At 36.3% G+C, this 14,049-nt stretch overlaps 1 protein-coding gene across 1 annotated transcript in view; it reads left to right on the top strand.

The window, feature by feature from the left end:
* The window catches only part of RAB28 (RAB28, member RAS oncogene family), a 56,203-nt gene that overhangs the window by 5,621 nt on the left and 36,533 nt on the right, over positions 1–14,049 (top strand). The window contains exons 3-4 of the mRNA XM_019472013.1: positions 3,251–3,339; positions 12,148–12,277. Of these exons, the coding sequence (XP_019327558.1) occupies positions 3,251–3,339; positions 12,148–12,277 (219 nt within the window). The remainder of the gene's footprint in view (positions 1–3,250; positions 3,340–12,147; positions 12,278–14,049) is intronic.

Genomic DNA, 14,049 nt, shown 5'->3' with positions numbered 1-14,049 from the left:
ATAAAGTACTGTTTTTCTGGTTTTTTTTTCTTTTTAAAAATAAAAGCTGTATTTGTCTCCAGTTGTTTTAGTAACTGATGCAGTTTTGCAGTGAAAAAAGTAAATATTTTACATGGTAAAACAATATGGTTTAATACAAATAGTAAATGCTTTGATTAGTTTTGAACAATATGACTTTCAGTGTTCAACTGTTGACAAATTCTCTTCATGCAGTTTGTTAAAAATATTTTTTCAAATGCAAATCAATTTCAGTATATTTATTGATTGATGCAGTATCTTGTATAGTCTGGATGCAACCACGGTGTACATTTTACTGCCTAAATAGTGTATCTGTTAGAGGGTCTGCTGATAGATTCTTAAGAGCCATAGTCTAATATTTTTAGGAAGGTTGTGGGTGCAGTCCAGTAAACAGGATTCTTCTGTTAAAAGGATTTTTTTAAGTCGTTGGTGCAAAAAGTGGGCAGACTTGTGTTTTTAGTTCCATCTTGACTGTGCAGCACTTCCAAGTAAGGTTAACCAATGCACCAAGTATACTTCTGCACGATCCCTACTGAATCAGCCCAGTGGCTTCAGTTTGTACCAGAAACAATCTAGATACCTGCACTGTGTTGCCTCAGTTATTTTAACTTCGCACTTGTGTGCATTTTCTACGGCGTAAAAAAGTGCTAGTGTTTTCTTGTTCCTTATCAGTGTATTACATATTATTTTTATGGGATTCTTCAGTTATTTTTATTGGTATGTTAACCTTGTTTCTAAGAACTGTCTTATTATGCATGGTTTCTTTCTGTTCTGTTGTCATCTCCAGTTTGTATGTTCCTCTTAAATCTATGAAAAAATAGAAGATTTCAAACTCTGCAGAAAACTTCATGTGCTGCTATCATAGTTGTTAATTAAATATTTGCTAGGCAAATTGTCCGGAGTGTTTCCTTCTGTCAGAATAATTCTAACATCCTTCTTTCTCCTCCAAAATCAATCTGAGCACAAAGCAAATATTACAGGACCTAACTGGAAAAAAGGGAAAATGAAGCATTTTGCACTGGAGATGGTCAGCATGAATTTCAGTAGTTAGTGAGGTCTTAATTGAGAATCACTTCACCTTAAATGGACATTCCAACCTTTTTCACTGTTAGACCATTTAATTTAACTTCCTGCATTAAAGTTTCTCAGATAATTTAATGCAGTTATCCAGATACTAAGCCCAGTATGCTGTGCATGATTACTACTCTTAGGAGCAAAAATGAAGTTAGAAACTTTTTAAAGCATTTGAACACAAAATTAGGCATCTGAAAATTGTTGAGTTTGAAAGTGATAATATTTATAAAGCTTTTTTTCCAAATAGCTGGCATGAATGACATGGTAGGTTTCTAGTAGAATACATACAACCAAGTTAGGGGTAGAATACTGCAGCATTATGAGTGTTTGAGCATGTTTAGTTTGTATACCTACTGAGGATGCGTAGTCATTTCAGACTGCGGGTTCACCATTTTATCCATGCCAGATGCTTTATGGAAGACTTTCCTGCATTGTTTGGAGTCACTTATGTTCTAAGCTTTAAAAAGAATTAATTAATACATAGTGTATGCACTGTCAAAACAAATAAGCTTTTTATTCTATGAAAGGTTGCCTTTATTGAACTGGAATGTTTATGATGTATTTACTAAGCTCCATGTAGAAATTCTTTATCTTAGTATTAGATAAAACTCAGCGTAGCTTAAAAGTACTGTGAATGGATTGTCTCACATTCGTCTCTATATACTTAAGACTAAAGTAGCACTTTAGGAAATCTGCACTTTTAACCAGATTAAAGCAAGATGCATCATAAAAATATAATGTGGTATATTTAATGCCACAAGTAGTGTACGTTCAGCTCTATAGTTCTAATTTGCTGTTTATATTCACCGAGTGCTGGGATATATTTCCATGCAGCACACTCCCTTGCATAACTAATTTGAGTGTGTCAGTTACAAATTGATGGCTGAATAGATCACATTGTGTAAAATAAGGTTGTTAATAATTTAAAATAGTTGAATTAAGAGTATATCTTTCTTAGCAGCCCAAAATATTGTCGTCTTTTTCACTCAGCTCTCAATTGTTGTGATGTGGAATTTGTTGCAATTTTTTTTTTAAATCTAGGAATAAAATTAACAGGCAGTTATGATTATTTGTGAGTATGTAGAATTGTTATTAACATGTAAGTTGTGAGTTTTATGTAGATTAGAAAATTTTTCATCAGACCTTACTGTATTAGAGTTTGGTGCTTCCAGGTAATCAGTACAGTTTTGAAAACAGTTCTCACCATGCAAAATGAGCCAAATTATACTCTAATATGTTTGTATGCATGTGGTGACATACATTGCTATGTGTATGTTTAGTCTGTGGGTTTCTGAGTTGTTAGCTTGCAGAATATGTATGACTTGTAGGATATTAAATATTCTGTATTTACGCTGATTTTTTTGGTTACTTTGTTTTTGAAAACCTGTTAACAGTTTCAACATAGCTTAAAGAATGTTTAGAATAGAAAGGAAGATCTGTTCTTGGTGTAGCTTCTTGAAAGATGAAATTATGTAAATCATGTCCAATTTCGTTGCCTGCTTTGGGGTGGTGGGTGGAGGAAATTATCATAGTTCGCATCCTCAACTTAGATGTGTGTCAGTATTTCCATTTTTCAGTCTGTCAACTATATAATTCTTTAGCTGTATAGTACTAAGAGCATCACTACCAAAATACAGTTACTGCGCAGATTTTCCCTGCTTCTAGATCTGTAAAGAAAATTTGGAGGGGGAGGAAGGGACATAGGGTATGAAATAACATGGTTAAGTTGGCATTAATTGTGTTACCTTTCAATTCCAAGTACTGTGCTGTACAACTTTCGCTGTAAAGAGAAAGTTTTATATGTTTCTTCAGTGAAGTATGTATATAATTTCTAGTCAGGAATCTTATACTTTATGCAGTTCCAATTCTTTTCTGTTAATATTAAATATTCCAATTCTTTTCTCTTAATATTAAATATGTTAATATCTAGGTGTAGTTTTACTGCATCTTAATGAATTAGCTGGGCACAAGTGACTTTTTTCCAAACGATACAATCATCTTTGTGTTGACATTTAGTTACTATTTATTGTATACTTGTAAAAAGCTATTGCTGTTGATACGCTAGAGCTGTATTACCTGTCGTGATAATATATTTTTTAATTTTATTTGTATCTAAATTTTCCAGGTTATACAATATCTGTATCATTTTCTTTTTCAGGAAATTTGAATGTTACTCTTCAAGTATGGGATGTAGGGGGGCAAACGATAGGAGGCAAAATGCTGGATAAATATATTTATGGAGCTCAGGTACAGTATAAATGATGATAATTGTATCTATAGTAATTATATAAAATTCATTGAAACTTTGTTCTTAAAATTATACATCTCTTACAGGTTGTTGTTTTGTAGATCTCAAAGATGTTGAATCTCTGCTTAACCTAAACTTAATTGATATTAAGATGAAAGTCTAATTCTGGTATGTAGTTAATTTTTTAGAGCTGACTTAAAAACCAAAGCAAGGGTGTGTATTTGTAGATCTGAATAACTCTCAAGAACAGATGTATGTTTCCATGCTTTGTGTCTTGAGTTAAGAAAAGCAATCACAGTAAATAGTAAAGGCTATTTGGATATCCACATGGTAGATATAGTGGCTGCTTTTAAAATAGATGCCTCCTGGGGGAAAAAAGTAGAAGGAGGAAATTAAGAGCAATCCTATACCATTAAACTCATACATGCAACTGGGGTTATAAGAGGGCAAACAAAAGGAGGCAACCAGGTAGCTAAATATTTTTGCAGAACTCTTATCCAATGAAAATTAATTTTATCTTGAGGTTAACTAAGCAACTTAAAGTGAATGGTAGGATTAAGTAAGAGCTAAATATTATAACAGTATCTTGAATGATGAGATGGTTTAGGAGGATGTACTATATGCCAAATTTCTTAACATGAGTGATCCTAAAATGTATTCTGTTCTTTAATTTGGAATTTGTAATGAGAACAATAGGAAAAACATTTTATTACATAATGTTATATTTATCTGAAAAGAAAACAAATGCACCTATTTTTCCCCCAATACTTTAAGGAATAGGAATACGGAATCCTAAAACTTTTATTGGACAGAAACTCTGTACTAATAAGTACAGCACAGGAATGGCTAATTAAGGAGATTAGGATTTATTAGTTAATAGGATAAAGACAAACTTGTCAATTTAACATTTTGTCACTTTCAAAAAATGTCTAAATGTTTTTAGCTGTTGCATTTGTTTTATACCATTTTCTTATTTTTTAATAAAAACCATTTTCCTGCCCTGTTAAAGATCTACCAAGCAACAGGAGAAAGTGGCTTCCATGACAGAGGGAATTTGATTAATCACAAATTGTTGCCATATGCCCAAAGTAAACTCAATGAAGGAAATAAAAGGCTATTAACTTTTTCTGTATTGAATTTGGTGATAAACTTAGGAGTTTCTTATCAGCAAAAGCAGGTCAAAAAGTTAATACCAGTGCCCCAAAGTAGTGAAAAAGTTAATATCAGTAAGCCTAAAGTTAAAAAAGTTTGATTTTTAGTGTTTCTGAGCACATTAACAAAAAAACCCTACGTCCAATCTCTTCTCCTTTAATCCTCCCCCAACCCTCATTGTAACTCTAATTTTTTTAATGAACTAGTGGCTGTTTTCTTTCCCATTGTTGGCATGTATTGCCAATGTCTGTAATAGGCTTCTTATCATCAAAGCTGACTTGTAACACGCTTTTCTATTAGCTTTGTAACAGCACCTGTTAAAGGCACATAAAACTATCTTTATTTTCATTTATTCATGAAACACCATGAGTAATTCAGAAAGGCACTGCTTTCAGCTTATTCCTGGACAGACGCTTATTTCATGTTGAACATTCGTAGCTTTGTAGAAGAAAAAGAGGAAAGATAAAGTACAGCAAGTAGGAGTATTTAGAAAGAAAAATCCTTTTAAGTACATATAAAAATTCCTGTGAATGGACAGCAAAGCAGCAAGAATGTAATTGGGAAGAGCTAGCATGGAATTAGCAAGGGTAAATTGTGCCCAACCAACCTGATTGCCTTCTGTGGTTAGATGATTGGCTCTGTAGAGAGGAGAGCTGTGGATGTCATTTACCTTGACTTCAGCAAGGCCTTTGGCATAATCTCCCATAAAAGTATTACAGACGAAATGTAGAGATACAGACTGGATGGGTGGACCATAAGGTGACTGAAAAACTGAATGGACAGCTGGACTTAAAGGGAGATGGTCCATCGCTCAGTGTCTTACTGGTGCCTGGTTATAAGTCGTATTCCTTAGGGGTTGGTACTGGGGTCATGTCTTTTATTAATTCTTTGAACAATGGAAAAAAATATTGTTTGTAAGTTTGCAAATGACACCAAATTGGGGAGGAATGGTCAATGTGCTGGAGGGTAGGGGTGCTATTGAGAGAGACCACGACCAACTGAAGGATAGGACCAACAGAAACCTTGTGAAGTTCACTGAAGACAAATGCAAAGTCCTGCACCTGGGACAGAATAACCTTATGCAGGCTGGGAATCAACTGTTGAGGAATCAACTGGAGAGCGTCCAGCAAAGAGCCACTAAGCTGATTAATGGACTGGAGCATCTCTCCTATGAGGAAGGGCCAAGAGAGCTGGGACTGTTCAACCTGGAGAAGAGAAGGCTCAGGGGGATCTCATCAATGTATATAAATACCTGACGGGAGGGCCTAAAGAAGACAGAGCCAGGCTCTTTTCAGTGGTGCCCAGCAACAGGACAAGAGGCAATGGGCACAAACTGAAACACAGGAGGTTCCCTCTGAACATCAAGAAACGCTTTTTCACTGTGAGGGTGACCCAGCACTGTACAGGTTGCCCAGAGATGATGTGGAGTCTCCATCCTCAGAGATATTCAAAAGCCATCTGGACATGGTCCTGGGCAGCTGGCTTTAGGTGACACTGCTTGAACAGGGGTGTTGGACCAAAGGACGCCTTCCAACCTCAGTCATTCTGTGAAATGGCTTTAGAGAAAAGAAGGTGGGGGTCCTACTGGAAAAAGAACAGTTGAATGGGAGTCAGCAGTGCACCCTTGCAACAGTAAAAGCTAACTGAATACTGGGCTGCATTAGTGAGAGTGAAGTAGGCAAATCAAGGAAAGTGATTATCATCCTCTCTGGCATTTTTGAGGCTACATTTGGAGTACTGTGTTCAGTTTTGGGTTCCCCAGTACAAGAAAGCCTTTAAAATATTGGAGCAATTCTAGCGAAGGTTGCTACAAAAGAAGTATGTGTACCTATGGTGTGTTGCACCTGGTCTGTGTGTGTGGTGCAACTGGGATATTAAACATCTTGTTTGCAAAGTATACAAGCTGTACACTTACACATAGAGTAGATGATTTGGATCTGTTGCAGAAATTGTGTTCATCTGCATGTATTCTCCAAATCAAAATCATTCAGATTTAAATGTGTAGAATAGCTTGCAGCATGCCTACAGTATGCATCATGCTTTTACCCAGTATTGTATAGACTTCATCTGGTTGATCATCGTGAGATTCAGAAATCACAAGTGGCTGAATTCTTGGTTTTCTGCTCAGAAATCCAAATATATAGTAGACCTACTTATAAAATACTAAGACCAGCTGGAGATGGAAGTTTTGAGAATCTACAGCAACTGAAAAGGTTGTCTTAGTAGCAAGTCTACAGTTCACTTGATCTCAGTTGAAATTTGATCAGGGTACCAGGAGGAGTAAGTAGAGCATCCATCTATACTTTGCTGCAAACCTTGCCACTGGAGGTTTCCTTCTCTTTGAGAGCTGAATCAATTCTCTAGGATAGATCTTTTGGTTAAGTTACTATTAAGATGCCATTTTTTGACTGAGGTCCCTGATTTTTTGTGCCATGTTTTAAAATAAGAGTGCCAGATTTGAGGATGAGAACTTACTTAATTTGCTTGCGTGGTTGCAGTTGGAGAAATTGCAATTCACTTGTCTTGAAGCGGTTGCTTTTCCACCCCATTTTTTTTCTGGTGTTGCTCATCCAGAACAATACAGTTGCTGCATCCCATCTTGGTAGCTGAATTTCACTGATGGGTCAGAAGAACTCTGCAAGCTGGGGGGGAAAAAGAGCTCTTTGATCTTTATAAATGAAAGGTGCTAATAAACGGTTTTCTGTCAGTGTTGATTTAAACTGACACATTTATCTCAGAATTGAGAGAGGCTAAAAGTAATCGTATAGTCAGTTACCACAGCTGAGCTGATAGACAGTAGTTCATTCAATGATGACAACTCAATCACGTGTATTTGAGTGACCATATCCTCAGTATCAGCAAAGACAACAGTGGTTAAGTATATGTAGACTGTAAACTGTTTTCACCTGTAAAAATAGCATTTCTGCAGATGTGCAAGATATTATAATGAAGTTACTTTTTGCTAAAATGAATATTCTGTGACTAGAAAAAATATTTTAGAATTTTGATCTGACATATTTCATGAATATTAATGAAAATGTGAAAGTTAATTTAGTTCCTTCATACTAAAGTCAGTCATAGGATGAGGGCAGCTGAGGATAAACCTGAAGAAGAAAACGTATTGTTTTAATTAGTGTTTTCCATAGCTTTCTTTTATTGTGACAATCTTGACATAAACTTGACACCTTTTAAATGTTGATTGTCTAGTGTGAATGTATTGCCTGGTTACAACACTTCCATAATAGCAGTTCTGCTGTATAATAGCACTGCTGCTGTTTTTGTGGTAAATATTTCAGAACCGCTCCCATCTCTTACCTGCAATTGCTGCCCCTACCCACATACCTAGTTTAAAGTATCTTTAAGAGCTGGCATATGCTACCTCATAAATTGGCTTGTTAATAGAATAAGAGTACTGCAGACTCTACCTTCTCCAGAGACCAGCAAATAATTTCTGCAATATTCTCAGTTTCCAGTGACCTATTTTTGAAAATACTCTATAATTCCAAAACAAAAAGCACTCACATATGCACTAATGTAGGCAAAATGTCTCTCTTACTAGAGTGCAATTATGCAAGCAGGGACTATTTGCCATCTTGCTGGAGACTAGAGAATTAACATGCTGTTCTCGGCATGTTGTTCTCCATATGTTTCAAACCTTTTTCATGGCAGGGAAATGCGCTACTTTTGTGTAAAAAAGCCAGTGTTAATTTTCCACCTTAATTCCTCATGCTTAATAGGGAAATAACAGCTTTTATACTATCTACTCATTCTGTACTCCATATACGGTAAGTTTGTAGAAAATATGATGTATTTTTGTGAAAGCAATGACGGGGTTTCTATGTTAAATAAAAAAAGGTGAAATAAATTTCAGCAATGGAGTTATGACTAGTCCTTCATTAATTATGTATATCATACTATATACTGCTTATGGAGTGCTGTTGTGGCAAAAACCTAAGCGAGAAGTATTCTTTACAACCTGGATGCCATGCTGCTTTTTTTTTGCATCTCTAAGATGTCATACCTGCCATCTTTGTTTCTTAAGTATAGCAAATATTGACAAGATTCAAAAAAAAGAATGGTTAAGAAAAGAATGTGCTTTGGAGGCGATGTTTTAGATCATGGAGAAGGGGACCAAAAGGAAGTTAGGTGAGCTCTAGTTGTGAACTTTGTTCAATGAATTCTTTCACGGTAAATCCACCGTGAATACTCTTTCTTCCAAAGGTGTAGGTAGGCTGCAGTTGGCTAGAGGACATGTAGCAGAGTAGCATTTTGATGAAGAATTAGTTAGGAACAGAGTTGGCCAACCTTAAATGCTCAGATTCTATTAACTTTATCTTACATCTAACTGATTAAACTCTTCAGTGCTGAAGGTGGTTTAGATAGTCTGCTCTGCTTTTCTGCAAGCTGGTGAGAGAACTTGACCACTGGTGAAAGAATTGTGCCATGTGCACTTTCTCATTTACAACTTTCAGCCTTATGTCTGTTCTTTTTTTTTTTTTTTCCAACCTTTACAATATCTGTCCTTCAGCTTAAGTTTCTTCTTTTCCACTGAGCATTTAATAACATCAGTATGTCCTTCCTAGAGCAAGGCTTATCATGAAAGACATACATACATGCACAGGCATTTGGGTAATTATAAAAATAGTCAGGAGAAGTTAACTGAAATGCAAGATATTAAGGAATAAACTGTACAAAAGATGGAAGAGGGAAGTGGATGTTTAATATTAGATTTGATTAGTAAAGTAAAGGAGGAAAGGTAGCAAGGGAAAAGATGGGTGTCGTAATTCTTAATTTCCTTGAAGGAACTGGTGAAAACTGTTCCTCAGAAATTAATAGCAGCCATATAAATATAAGGAACAAGAACTCATTTTGCCAAGGAGTTGATGGCATTGTGGGAAAAGAGAGAGATTTGTGTTGCTGTCATAGGGAAATAGGAATTGAAGGCATCTCAGTAGAATCTGTTGCCCTCCTCCGAAGCTATACCTGTATAACGTCTATTTCATTTTTATCAACCTTCAAAAATCCTCCAGTGTTGGTGACTCTGCTATCCCTGAAGGTTGTGTATTTCAGAGCTTCACTATTCTTATTGTCTACGTGTTTTTTTCTAGTATGTACCCTTGCTATAATCTTCTTGCTAAGTTAAACCTGTTGCTACATGTTGTATTGATCACAGAATCATAAGAAAGTTCAGGGTGGAAGGGATCTCAGGAGGTGTCTAGTCAAACCTCCTGCTCAAAGTAGGGTCAGCTGTGGGATGGGACTAGGTTGCTCAAGGCTTTATCCAGTTCCTTCTTGTAAACCTCTAAAGATGGAGACTGAGCAACCTCTTTGGGTAAACTGTTCCACTGCTTGATTCTCCTCATGGTGAAAAAGCTTTTCCTTATATATAGTTTTAATTTCTCTTGTTTCAACTTATGCCCATTGTGTTTCATCCTCCTGCCATGCACTACTGTGAAGAGCCTGGCTCCATTTCCTTCATAGCTTCCTCATGGGTATGGGAAAGCTGCTTTTAGGTCCTCCTAGGACCACCTCCTTTCCATGCTGAAGAATTCTAGTTCTCTCAGCTTTTTCTCATAGGACAAGTGCTCCAGCCTCTGATCATCTTGGTGGCCCTCTGCTGAACTTGCTCCAGTTTGTTGATGTCTTCAGGGGCTTAAAACTGGATGTATTACTTTAGATACGATCTAACAAGTGCTGAGTAGTATGGTATAGATCCCTTGGTCTATTGGCTGTGCTTCTGCTAATACAGTCCAGGATCACACTGACCATCCTTGCTGCCAGGGAACATTGCTGGCTCATATTTGGCTTGCTGTCTACCAAAACCTGCAGGTCATTTTCAGTTGGGCCCCAGCCAGTCAGTCCCCCCAGCCTGCATTGTTTAAACTTGCGCAGCTGCAGGGCTTTGCATTTGTCCTTGTTGAATGTTGAAAGGTTCCTGTTCACCGGTTCCCTGAGTGTGTCAACATACCTCAGAATGGTAGCCCTGCCCTCAGGCATATTGGCTGGTCATCCCAATTTAGCGTCATCTGCAAACTATGTATAAGAGCATCTAAAAAGACAACTCCTGTTATCTTCTCTTGAAACTTTTACCAGCATCATCATGCCTGCCATCAGTCTTGTTTGTTGAAACAATCCATTTTTTTCAATTTTCTGTTGTCAGTCATGGTTTCTAAACCTCTGATATTGTTACTGGTCTCTTCTAGTCTACCCTTTTCTTGACATTCAGTGTCCAAAGCTGGATGCATTATTTCACCTGGAGTGTTTCATGCCAGTGTGATATTTGCCTTTTTGCTACAAAATAAGCTTGACGTATTCAGCTGTGATCTGCTATAACTCCTTGATCCTATTGTATAGAACCTGCTACAAAGCCAGATGTTTCCTATTGTGCAGTTGGTTATTGCTTCCTTTGAACTTGTCATGGTACTTATTGAATTGCATCCTATTATTTTTAGATTGTTTCTCATCATATAATCTAAATTCTCCTCAAATGATCTTGCAGTCTCCACCAGTTTGTTGTCATCTGTGAAGTTAATGCAGTAAGCGTGCACTCTATTTTGTGATCTAAGACACCCCTCGTGAAACTATCAAGTAAAGCTGGGCCCAGACAAATGCCTGAAAAACTTGACTTGAAAAATCTTTTCTATTGACAGTGGGTCATTGAACCAGCTAATTTTGTATGCATTGTATTGTTTTTTTAGAATATTTGTGAAAATTTCATGTGAGGAACAGTGTGCAGTTGCAGGGATTTTTTTTTCCAGATATGAACTCCATGAGAACAAGTGCAACAGAAGCCAATTCTGACTTTATTCCTCATTTACAGATACTTACTTTATTATGGTGTAGTGGAAAGCAGGGGCAGAAGACTCAATAATTGAGAGGAGAGTGATTTGTGAGAGCTGGTCTTAGAATTATGGAGGGGAGAACGTGGACATTTGGGCTGTTAATAGGCTGTGCTTTATAATATTGGATATTAGCTCTGAGGAATCCTCAGTAATGGCTGTTTTGAGTACTTGTTACTTGTAGTCTGGCCCAAAACCTCTGAAATATATGAGACTCCCTTCTTTTTGACTTCTGACCACATTTTTAGTTTCTCCTTTGAAAGTTTAAAGTTTGCCAGTACTTCTTGCTTGTCTTCTACAACAGTGAAGGAAGGGATCTGGCCTTTCTCCCCAAAGGAGGGCAGAGACGCGACAGTCAGGCAATGTGCAGAAATGTACGACTGAACTGCTTTTATTTTTCATTTTTTTCAAAAAGGGAACAGTGAAACTACAAATAATACTAGCTAAAATAAAAGTCCTTCTCTGGTGTGATTTTTATCTTACTATTAGTGTGAATGGCTTTTTGTTTTTTTTCATAAAGCAGTGTGGAATATTTCTAATATAACTAATTGTGCTCTTTACTGAATTGCCATTTTTTTTTCTGCCCTTGTAGTTCAGTTAGCATCTGAATTTGGAACACATGGAATGCAGGAGAAATATTGTAATAAAATGTTTATTACAGAAGCTTATAATTCCTTTAATTATTCCTCAAAAGATACAATGCCATTATTTGTTAATGCTCTATTTTATGATAATAATAATTTAGACTGATGCAAATTTTACCATGTTAGTATATTTTTACAATGTGTAACATTTAAAATACATGTTTTTATTTAGGGTATTCTCTTGGTTTATGATATTACCAACGGCCAGAGCTTTGAAAATTTAGAAGACTGGTATAATGTGGTAAAAAAAGTGAATGAAGAATCAGAAACACAGCCACTTGTGGCCTTGGTTGGAAATAAAAGTAAGTTATTCATGCTTAAATATTAATTGAAATACTCTGGATGTTGCGCTCTATCGAAGAAATGGCACAGGGCATATATCTTTAGTAAAATGAAACTAAATACCGTCTTGTGTGTTGTTGCTGTGTACGGATGACATATTTGGGTGTACCTCAGTATTCTGGTTCTGGGCAGTTAGGTTGAGGGACTTGCTGCATCATGCTTTGCCTAGCCTGCAGCCTTTCTGCCTGTGTTTTCTTTATTTGGAGAGCAGCACGCAGGAGTAGAGAGAGATCTCTCACCCATGTTTGAATTTGATAGGGCTTCAGGATATTGCCATGGCATGCATCTAGAATGGAGAACTGGGAAGCATTCCTGGATCTAATAACAGGTATATTTCATGGTTCTGTATGTCAAGAGACTGCTAAATTAAGTACTGGTATATATTACTTAAAATAACTACACTAGGCATAATAATTATGATTTGCTTATTAGGCTTTTTTTGCATGCTGTCTGTAGTTTTGCACATGAGGTTACTTATTTCCTGTTGTTCTGGGATTTTTTAAGCGGTCCTCTTTTTGATCATGTAAGTATGATATAATGGTTTTCTTCTGACCACCAAAATATGCCACTTTAAACAACCATCACCTAGTTTCCTAATTGGATGGATGAATTCCATATGATTTGCTTATTAGGCTTTTTTTGCATGCTGTCTGTAGTTTTGCACATGAGGTTACTTATTTCCTGTTGTTCTGGGATTTTTTAAGCGGTCCTCTTTTTGATCATGTAAGTATGATATAATGGTTTTCTTCTGACCACCAAAATATGCCACTTTAAACAACCATCACCTAGTTTCCTAATTGGATGGATGGATTCCAATTTCCAGCTAAGAAATCTTACAGAAACATCCTTATTAGCATATCTGAGGTCTTGATCCTGCCTCTCTTACCCTTTTTCTATTGAAGATGATAAAAGCAACATAAAGCAATTTTAGAAACAATGTGGCGCACACAGATACAGAAATTTTTAACAATGTAAATACATTTTTTTGAACAACAAAAAATAGCTTTGATTTTTTTTTTTACTTTCCAAGTAACTTGTGTCTATGTCACAGTGTCCATATCGTGAACAAACTTGAAAAAAAAACCTCATCCAGCAAGTTAGTATTGTTTAAAAGCATTTGAAAACAATGTAGAGACAACACTTTCATTCAGAACCATTAACTGTAGTGTTGCTACTGTGATGCTGTAACATTTTATGATATTAATTATGAAAGACTACTTATTTTCTGGGAAGAAAACAGAGAAGCTCTTAGAGTTACAATATATAAAGAGCACTTCTGAAAGTATAACATAGACAGTGTTGTACTCTAGCAGACCAGAGTCAATAATACAGATTCTGTTGAAATTCAAATAAAAAATACTTTTCACTGATTTATATTTTGCCCCAAAATTGGACTTCCTAGTTGGAGTTCTGCAAATCTTATGAAGTATTTATGGTAAGATACACTGTAACATAGGATAAATAATGTTCTTTTACTGGAATGACACCATAGAGGTAGAAAATCAGGCACTGGTTTCCATTCGGAGGAGTTTTATTTCTGTTATATACCTTAAGTATATATACTGACTACATCAGTAAACACGACAAGACAAGGGAGGAGCTACAGATGTCGTCTATCTGGACCTCTGTAAGGCCTTTGACACAGCCCCCCACAACATCCTTCTCTCTAAACTGGAGAGGTATGGATTTGATGGGTAGACTGTCTGGTGGGTGAGGAATTGGTTAGATGGTC

This window comes from Aptenodytes forsteri, unplaced genomic scaffold (genome assembly GCF_000699145.1).
Source record: "Aptenodytes forsteri isolate BGI_AS27 unplaced genomic scaffold, ASM69914v1 Scaffold242, whole genome shotgun sequence".
Classification (NCBI taxonomy): domain Eukaryota; kingdom Metazoa; phylum Chordata; class Aves; order Sphenisciformes; family Spheniscidae; genus Aptenodytes; species Aptenodytes forsteri.
This window is presented reverse-complemented; position numbering and strand designations above follow the sequence as displayed.